Below are 10627 nucleotides of genomic sequence, written 5' to 3'. Positions count from 1 at the left end.
TTTGTTACATCACAGCTAACATTGATTCAATCGTTTTTTCCCCCCATCAATCTATACACAATACCCCATAATGACATCACAATACCCCATAATGACATCACAATACCCCATAATGACATCACAATACCCCATAATGACAAAGCAAAAACAGGTTTTTATATAAAAATAAATAAATCCAATATCACATTTACAAAGTATACAGACCTTTACTCAGTACTTTGTTGAAGCAACTTTGGCAGCGATTACAGCCTTGAGTCTTCATGGGTATGAGGCTTCATGTTTGGCACACCTGTATTTGGGGAGTTTCTCCAATTCTCTGCAGATCCCATTCTTCTCTGAAGAGTGTCTGGGCCACTCAAGGGCATTCAGAGACTTGTCCCGATTTCCCCTCGAAATTTCCCCTCAGCTTTATCAAGGGTGTCAATAACTGTAGGTGTTTATTTTGATCATATCTATTTATTATCTCTGAACTAATCAATCAACACTTGTTGCTCTTTGTATGTGTTGATATAATATTCATATTTAATGGAGAGGAAAAAAATGTTTCCCTAAACTGCTTTATAATATAATTCAATGAAGAAGAAAAAAAGTTTTCCCTCCTCAACTGCGTTTCCTCCCTCCAGACAGCAGATGGCGATATGTGACTTTCAGGCGATGTTTCTACTGTGACGTATAATCTAGTGGACGGAAAGCTTCTTCAACAACTGCAGCCACCTCGGTAGCTCGCTGGACAACAAAGTCGGAACATTCAAGTTCTTTAGACAATTTCCTGGTTTAATTTGCAACTATGTTTTAAACATACTTCTGTGTGAAAGAACTAGTTATCCCATTTAATTTCGTATTGACGTTGTTGCTGTTAGCTGTCTGGTTAAGTTAACACTAGTCTAGTCGCTAATGCTAATGAGCTAACATCCCCGACCATGAGTTTACTAAGCTACACTGAGAATTGCTTGACGGAGAAAGGAAATCTCATGGGAGAGGAGACTGTTACCGTCAAGAAAGAAGTAGAAGGTGAGGCTGTTACAGTGAAAGAAGAAGGGGAAGAGGCTTTCAGTGTGAAAGAGGAGGGGGATGTTACAGTGAAGGAAGAGGAAGATACCGTTTTTGTAATGAAGGAGGAGGATGGGGAGATGACTGTCACAGTGAAAGAGGAGGAAGAGGGGGAGATTACTGTCACATTGGAGGAGGACGAAGAAGAGAAGACTGGAGAACTGATTAACACCAGTAAAAACAGTGAGTACTATCTTATAAAACAGGGACATTGATCTGATTAACACCAGTAAATACAGTGAGTACTATCTTATAAAACAGGGGCATTGATCTGATTAACACTAGTAATTACAGTGAGTACTATCTTATAAAACAGGGGCATTGATCTGATTAACACTAGTAAATACAGTGAGTACTATCTTATAAAACAGGGGCATTGATCTGATTAACACCAGTGAGTACTATCTTATAAAACAGGGGCATTGATCTGATTAACACTAGTAAATACAGTGAGTACTATCTTATAAAACAGGGGCATTGATCTGATTAACACCAGTAAATACAGTGAGTACTATCTTATAAAACAGGGGCATTGATCTGATTAACACCAGTAATTACAGTGAGTACTATCTTATAAAACAGGGGCATTGATCTGATTAACACCAGTAAATACAGTGAGTACTATCTTATAAAACATTGATCTGATTAACACCAGTAAGGACAAACTCTGCAGTTAGTGAAATAATGTGTGGTTTTAAAAGACAATTCTACACTTGAATATGTTGTTCTGTAGATATTGTTATACGTCCTCCAGTGATTTTTTGTTGTTGTAACGTTTCCTGTTGAAAAGCTTTATATAAACGTAAATACAGTAAATTACACACACAAAAGGGTAAACAAATAAAACATGTTTTGAGCAAAATGAGTTACAACTTAAAGGAGTTGGTCTGATGAGAAATGGTGATGTCATTCTTCATTTGCTTGAGGAACAAATAGAGGAACTTGTGTTATGTCACGACTTACCTGGACACCTGTTGAGATGTGTCATGACTTACCTGGACCACCTGTTGAGATGTGTCATGACTTACCTGGACCACCTGTTGAGATGTCATGACTTACCTGGACACCTGTTGAGATGTCATGACTTACCTGGACACCTGTTGAGATGTGTCATGTCATGACTTACCTGGACGACCTGTTGAGATGTGTCATGTCATGACTTACCTGGACCACCTGTTGAGAAGTGCCATGACTTACCTGGACCACCAGTTGAGATGTGTCACGACTTACCTGGACCACCTGTTGAGATGTGTCATGTCATGACTTACCTGGACGACCTGTTGAGATGTGTCATGTCATGACTTACCTGGACCACCTGTTGAGAAGTGCCATGACTTACCTGGACCACCAGTTGAGATGTCATGACTTACCTGGACCACCTGTTGAGATGCCACGACTTACCTGGACCACCTGTTGAGATGTCACGACTTACCTGGACCACCTGCTGAGATGTGTCATGTCATGACTTACCTGGACCACCTGCTGAGATGTGTCATGTCATGACTTACCTGGACCACCTGTTGAGATGTCATGACTTACCTGGACCACCTGTTGAGATGTGCCATGACTTACCTGGACCACCTGTTGAGATGTGCCATGACTTACCTGGACCACCTGTTGAGATGTGCCATGACTTACCTGGACCACCTGTTGAGATGTGTCACGACTTACCTGGACCACCTGTTGAGATGTCATGACTTACCTGGACCACCTGTTGAGATGTGCCATGACTTACCTGGACCACCTGTTGAGATGTCATGACTTACCTGGACACCTGTTGAGATGTGTCATGTCATGACTTACCTGGACGACCTGTTGAGATGTGTCATGTCATGACTTACCTGGACCACCTGTTGAGAAGTGCCATGACTTACCTGGACCACCAGTTGAGATGTGTCACGACTTACCTGGACCACCTGTTGAGATGTGTCATGTCATGACTTACCTGGACGACCTGTTGAGATGTGTCATGTCATGACTTACCTGGACCACCTGTTGAGAAGTGCCATGACTTACCTGGACCACCAGTTGAGATGTCATGACTTACCTGGACCACCTGTTGAGATGTCACGACTTACCTGGACCACCTGTTGAGATGTCACAACTTACCTGGACCACCTGCTGAGATGTGTCATGTCATGACTTACCTGGACCACCTGCTGAGATGTGTCATGTCATGACTTACCTGGACCACCTGTTGAGATGTCATGACTTACCTGGACCACCTGTTGAGATGTGCCATGACTTACCTGGACCACCTGTTGAGATGTGCCATGACTTACCTGGACCACCTGTTGAGATGTGCCATGACTTACCTGGACCACCTGTTGAGATGTGTCACGACTTACCTGGACCACCTGTTGAGATGCCATGACTTACCTGGACCACCTGTTGAGATGTGCCATGACTTACCTGGACCACCTGTTGAGATGTGCCATGACTTACCTGGACCACCTGTTGAGATGTGCCATGACTTACCTGGACCACCTGTTGAGATGTGCCACAACTTACCTGGACCACCTGTTGAGATGTGTCACGACTTACCTGGACCACCTGTTGAGATGTGTCACGACTTACCTGGACCACCTGTTGAGATGTGTCACGACTTACCTGGACCACCTGTTGAGATGTGTCACGACTTACCTGGACCACCTGTTGAGATGTGTCATGACTTACCTGGACCACCTGTTGAGATGTGGCATGACATGACTTACCTGGACCACCTGTTGAGATGTGCCACGACTTACCTGGACCACCTGTTGAGATGTGTCACGACTTACCTGGACCACCTGTTGAGATGTGTCACGACTTACCTGGACCACCTGTTGAGATGTGTCATGACATGACTTACCTGGACTACCTGTTGAGATGTGTCATGACACGACTTACCTGGACCACCTGTTGAGATGTGTCATGACATGACTTACCTGGACTACCTGTTGAGATGTGTCATGACTTACCAGGACACCTGTTGAGATGTGCCTTGTGTTCAGTAAATCAGGTGTTAAAGGAGACTACCGCTATAAAGCTTCCATGAGTTTGATCCACCAACAAAACGTTAATGGATTAAAAGCTTCCCAATATATATTTTCACAACATTTTTAAGGGCGATTCCATGTAAAAGTCCAACTGAGCACATATAAAGTTAGTCATTTTCAAATGAAACCACATGCATCGTTATCCTTAAGAACTATATGTTGGAGTTCAGGCAAGATTAAATAGGACATTGCATAATCTTATATTTGTCTAAATTAAACTGGTTAACTTTTTTTATATACAGTACCTGCCAAAAGTTTGGACACACCTGTTAATTGAAATGCATTCCAGGTGACTACCTCATGAAGCTGGTTGAGAGAATGCCAAGTGTGCAATTTTTTTGATTTGTTTAACACTTGTTTTGGTTACTATATGATTCAATATGTGTTATTTCATAGTTTTGATGTCTTCACTATTTTTCTACAATGTAGAAAATAGTAAAAATAAAGAAAAACCCTTTAATGAGGAGGTGTTCTAAAACGGTTGACCGGTAGTGTATTTACAACAAATATATACATTCAAAGAAAGAAGGTCACCCATTGGTAGATGGGTTTAACAACAATAAGAAGCAGACATTTAATATCCCTTTTGAGCTTGAGGTGGAGTTATTAACTGTAGATCAGGACTGGACGATATGGTCAATGTTCTATCATGGTATTTTAAAAGAAATTGGGTTTAACAACAACAAGAAGCAGACATTTAATATCCCTTTGAGCTTGAGGTGGAGTTATTAACTGTAGATCAGGACTGGACGATATGGCCAATGTTCTATCATGGTATTTTAAAATAAATTGGGTTTAACAACAACAAGAAGCAGACATTTAATATCCCTTTGAGCTTGAGGTGAAGTTATTAATTATTTGACTGTATTGAAATGTTTTTGTAATAATACAAGTTTTAAATTTGCTTGATGAGTAGTGAGTGAATTTAGGGTGGCAGCACATATATTCCAAGTGATTTCAATGAGTTTTTCTCCATTCTGATTGGTTTATACTGTTCAATTCAACTTCAACCCCCCCCCCCCCCCCCCCCGCAAACAGTCATCATGTTAAACAATTCCTGCATTTGAGATCATTTCCACACCGCCACGTAGGGCTGCTCGATATGGGCAAGAAATCTGGGCCTTATTTTTAACCACATCTTGCAATTTGATTTGCGATTTAGAGCAAAACACTTGGGTTAACTGTTGGAATCATGGGACTAGAATGTTTATTCTAAATATACAGTTAGAATATAATAGTGGGGACTTTGAATACGTTGGCATGACAACAAATGAAAATCCCAGGGAGGTTGTGACAGGGTAGGAACTAATGTGTTGATAGGTGTTTCCTAGGGGGACCCTATAATCTTTGGCAACATTGAATGTTTTCGCTTAGCTTCTTCATGTAGCTTCTTCATGTAGCTTCTTCATGTCGCTTCTTCATGTAGCTTCTTCATGTAGCTTCTTCATGTAGCTTCTTCATGTCGCTTCTTCATGTCGCTTCTTCATGTCGCTTCTTCATGTCGCTTCTTCATGTCGCTTCTTCATGTCGCTTCTTCTTGTCGCTTCTTCATGTCGCTTCTTCTTGCTTTGCGTTGTACCTCTTTTAATTTAGAAGACACTGTTGCACGAACAACATGCTGATTTAGGTCTACACCATCACTGGTGTTATCAGGCTGTATAGCTAATTATAATAACTTCCGTATCATTTGCACTCACTGTATATAGACTTTTTGTTTTCTTTTGTTTTACTGTATTATTGACTGTATGTTTGTTTATTCCATGTGTAACTCTGTGTTGTTGTTTGTTTATTCCATGTGTAACTCTGTGTCGTTGTTTGTGGTCTCACTGCTTTGCTTTATCTTGGCCAGGTCGCAGTTGTAAATGAGAACTTGTTACCTAAGTTAAGCCAGCCTGGTTAAATAAAGGTGAAATAAATAACATTACGCTTGCTCTTACTCAGTACATTTATTAGCTAAGTTAGCATTAGTTACCATTAGCATTAGCGGCTAACAAGATTGAGGAACAACTTGCTAATAAAAGACAAACTAGCTGTTTGCAGATGCAAGAAACACAAGCTAATAGTGTAATTAATAAATAGCCTGGCTGGGCTGTGGGACAGTGGAGATTCGTTTATAAATTGCCTGGCAGGGCAGTGGGACAGTGGAGATTAGTTTATAAATTGCCTGGCTGGACAGTGGAGATTAGTTTATAAATTGCCTGGCTGGGCTGTGGGACAGTGGAGATTAGTTTATAAATTGCCTGGCTTGGCCTTGGGACAGTGGTTGTATAGGGATAATTCAAATATAATTGTTAACCGGCATTACCCAGGGATCATCATGAATAACTAACGGCTATTAACCAATCAGTATCCACGATCCAAATGTACTGTTTTATAATGAGGGATCTAGTCTCTAGATTAAACCTCATAGGAAGACAGTTTTTATCATGAGGAGGATTCATTCAGGTCTCTGTTTAACCAAATACTATTTGTTTTTGGCAGGAAAGAGACCAGCCTCTCACTCTGACAGCAGGAAGAGTCCTTCAGGGGAACCAGGCCCAGAGACTCCCAAACCAGCGAGACGACATCACTGCTCCCTGTGTAAAATGAGTTTTAAGTGGTCATGGAAGCTGAAAGAGCATAAAAGGACACACGTAGGAGAAAAGCCATTCCAATGCTCCCAGTGTGGAAAGAGTTTTACTTTGTTAGGGAGCCTGAACAAACATAAGAGAATACACACAGGAGAAAAGCCTTATCACTGCTCCCAATGTGGAAATAATTTTATGTGGTTAGGGAGCCTGAACAAACATAAGCGAATACACTCGGGAGAGAAGCCTTTCCCCTGTTCCCATTGTGGAAAGAATTTTAGGTTGTTAGATACCCTGAAGGAGCACGAGAGGACACACACAGGGGAAAAACCTTACCATTGCTCCCAGTGTGGAAATAGTTTTTCCCAGTTAGGGAACCTAAACAAACACAAAAAAATACACTCTGGAGAGAAACCGTACCCCTGTTCCCATTGTGGAAAGAATTTTAGGTTGTTAGATAATCTGAAAGAGCATGAGAGAACACACACAGGGGAGAAACCTTACCAATGCTCCCAGTGTGGAAAGGATTTTACCCAGTTAGGAAACCTAAAAAAGCATGAGATAATCCACTCTAGAGATAAGCCTTACCACTGCGCCCATTGTGAAAAGAGATTTACCCAGTTAGGGAGCCTGAACAAACATAAGAGAATACACTCTGGAGAGAAGCCTTACCCTTGTTCCCATTGTGGGAAGAATTTTAGGTTGTTAGATAATCTGAAGGAGCATGAGAGGACACACACAGGGGAGAAACCTTACCATTGCGCCCAGTGTGGAAAGGATTTTACCAAGTTAGGGAACCTAAAAGAGCATGAGAGGACACACACAGGGGAGAAGCCTTATCACTGCTCCCATTGTGGAAAGAGTTTTATCCAGCTAGGGAACCTGAATAAACATAAGAGAATACACTCTGGAGAGAAGCCTTACCCCTGTTCCCAGTGTGGAAAGAGTTTTACCCAGTTGGGGAACTTAAACAAACATAAGAGAATACACTCTGCAGAGAAGCCTTAACATTGTTCCAAGTTAGGGAACCTGAAAAGGCATGAGAACATAAACACAGTTTGGATAGAGTTTGGATAGAGTTTTAGTTCGGGAACCTAATTGTGGAAAGACATTTTCCCGGACAGAGAATCTGAAAATCACATGAGAGCATAGACAAGACTAGTGTTCTGACTTATGTTTTTGAGTGTTGTTTTTATCAAATCCCCCCCCCCCCCCCCCTCCCCCTAAATAGTCCTACTTTAGTTTTTTCCTCTTGAGACATGATTACAATTACAATAAAGTTACAATTTAAAATGTGTATTTTATTTTTATTTTTATTTTGGATTGATTGAATAGAAATATGAACCCTCAGATGTTAATGATTTGGAAAGTTGTCAAATGTAATTATTAAATGGAGGACTATAAAACGTATCTGTAAGCCACCATTTTAAAACAGGTTCTCTGGCAGAAAATGCGTATCAGCTAATTACAATCAGGGATTTACTAGCAGGCTAAATTGAAGCGGTTCTCATCAGATAACATGGCACACGTTACAGCCCTATGCTTGTGTTGGTTGCAGGAGCAGTTCTCATCAGATAACATGGCACACGTTACAGCCCTATGCTTGTGTTGGTTGCAGGAGCAGTACGCTGCTGTTTCCTGCTCGGCAAAGATCTCAGAAAAAGTACAAATGTGAGCCCACAACCCAAATGTATCACATAAGAAGTAGATGGCGTATCTCACAATCGATTGTCCGTCCCGAATTTAGTGTGTTCACTGTGACAAAGTTGATTATTTTCATAGCTTTGTGATATTCCACACAGTTGAGACTGCAATACTGCCATCTGTAGGATGATGAGACTGCAATACTGCCATCTGTAGGGTGATAATGAGACTGCAATACTGCCATCTGTAGGGTGATAATGAGACTGCAATACTGCCATCTGTAGGGTGATAATGAGACTGCAATACTGCCATCTGTAGGGTGATAATGAGACTGCAATAGTGCCATCTGTAGGGTGATAATGAGGCTGCAATACTGCCATCTGTAGGGTGATAATGAGACTGAAATACTGCCATCGGTAGGATGATAATGACACTGCCATCTGTAGGATGATAATGAGACTGCAATACTGCCATCAGTAGGATGATAATGACACTGCCATCGGTAGGATGATAATGACACTGCCATCTGTAGGATGATAAATGAGACTGCCATCTGTAGGATGATAATGAGAGTTAAACCTGTAAACATACCATATTCTAAACATTGGGTTTTAGGCTGGGTTTCTGTACAGCACTTTGAGATATCAGCTGATGTAAGAAGGGCTTTATAAATAAAAACATTGGATTTTAATTCTTTCCACAATATGGATATTAGGCCATATCAACGTTGTCGGTCCTACATTTAGGTGTTCCTGTAATATAGTCTATTCAATATGGTTATTAGGCAATAGCACTGTGTTTGTGTTCAAGGCTGAAGAAAGAGGTAGTTCCTTATTCAATTCACTCTTCAGTAAATTTAGGATTTAAATTTCCTGATCAGCATTTTGTGCCGGAGAACCTGTTTTTAAAATGGAAATGGTTGCTTATGATCGAAAGCATGGACCCAGTGTGTATTTCTTAATGATAACCTTCATGAATTTAGTATTTTGGTTTCATTGAGTTAATTTGTGCACCAGGGCTCTATTCAGTCTTTACAGCTGAAGCGTTACAGGTTCCGCTATAAAAATATAGAAGGTCATTTCGGATTGAGCCGACACGTGCAGGGTTTACCTTGAATGCATTGCCTTTACATTTCAATCACGCTGTAAAGCTGAACTTGGGCGTAGTGGATTCAATAGAGCCCTTAGTCTTCAAGCTAAAGTTGTATGAAAATGTGATAACGTAGTTCTGATAACGATGATAAGTTGCTGACAAAAAAAAACTATTTCCTAGCTACTTCATGAATGTTTCCCATCGGTATTATTAAAACATTTCCTAGCTACTTCATGAATGTTTCCCGTCGGTATTATTAAAACATTTCCCAGCTACTTCATGAATGTTCCCTTCAGTGTTATTAAAACATTTCCAAGCTACTTCATGAATGTTTCCCATCGGTATTATTAAAACATTTCCTAGCTACTTCATGAATGTTCCCATCGGTATTATTGAAACATTTCCTAGCAACTTCATGAATGTTCCCATCGGTATTATTAAAACATTTCCTAGCTACTTCATGAATGTTCCCATCGATATTATTAAAACATTTCCGAGCTTCTTCATAAATGTTCCCATCGATATTATTAAAACAGTTCCTAGCTACTTCATGAATGTTCCCATCGGTATTATTAAAACATTTCCTAGCTACTTCATGAATGTTCCCATCTGTATTATTAAAACATTTCCTAGCTACTTCATGAATGTTCCCATCGGTATTATTAAAACATTTCCTAGCTACTTCATGAATGTTCCCATCTGTATGATTAAAACATTTCCTAGCTACTTCATGAATGCTCCCATCGGTATTATTAAAACATTTCCTAGCTACTTCATGAATGTTCCCATCGGTGTTATTCCGCCGGAAAAGTCGGAAAAAAACACAGATGCTGATTTGTAATAATAATTTGATTAATGCAACATTTTTGTATCTGAATAAAGATTAAATAAATATTTTTTAACTATGTTAGCCACTAGTGAACATTCATTATCTACATCTATGTACTTACAGAAATTAGTTATTCTGAATGGAGGGCTGGAAGGTAGATAACAACGTGTCAGGACAGGTCTGAGTGGGTGAATGGAGGACTGGAAGGTAACAACGTGTCAGGACAGGTCTGAGTGGGTGAATGGAGGACTAGAAGGTAGATAACAACGTGTCAGGACAGGTCTGAGTGGGTGAATGGAGGACTAGTAGGTAGATAACAACGTGTCAGGACAGGTCTGAGTGGGTGAATGGAGGGCTAGTAGGTAGATAACAACGTGTCAGTCAGGACAGGTCTGAGTGGGTGAATG

At 40.5% G+C, this 10627-nt stretch overlaps 1 protein-coding gene across 1 annotated transcript; it reads left to right on the top strand.

Annotated features, from left to right (window-relative positions):
* The first annotated feature begins 654 nt into the window (after positions 1-654).
* LOC110511979 (uncharacterized) lies at positions 655-9802 on the top strand. Its single transcript, XM_090194691.1, has 2 exons — positions 655-1233; positions 6570-9802. Exons 1-2 carry the CDS (start codon positions 921-923, stop codon positions 7661-7663), a joined length of 1407 nt encoding a protein of 468 aa, XP_090050817.1. The 5' UTR covers positions 655-920; the 3' UTR covers positions 7664-9802.
* Positions 9803-10627: the final 825 nt, after the last annotated feature.

The sequence above is a fragment of the Oncorhynchus mykiss genome, chromosome 13, assembly GCF_057628025.1.
Source record: "Oncorhynchus mykiss isolate SJ-2025 chromosome 13, ASM5762802v1, whole genome shotgun sequence".
In the NCBI taxonomy this organism is placed as follows: domain Eukaryota; kingdom Metazoa; phylum Chordata; class Actinopteri; order Salmoniformes; family Salmonidae; genus Oncorhynchus; species Oncorhynchus mykiss.
The sequence above is the reverse complement of the archived record's forward strand: the minus strand, read 5'-3'. Positions and strand labels throughout refer to the sequence as shown.

Coding starts and splice junctions, on each gene's coding strand:
- LOC110511979 (XM_090194691.1), top strand. CDS start 921: ATGAGTTTACTAAGCTACACTGAGAATTGCTTGACGGAGAAAGGAAAT. Junction 1,234..6,569: donor GATTAACACCAGTAAAAACA/GTGAGTACTATC, acceptor TGTTTTTGGCAG/GAAAGAGACCAGCCTCTCAC.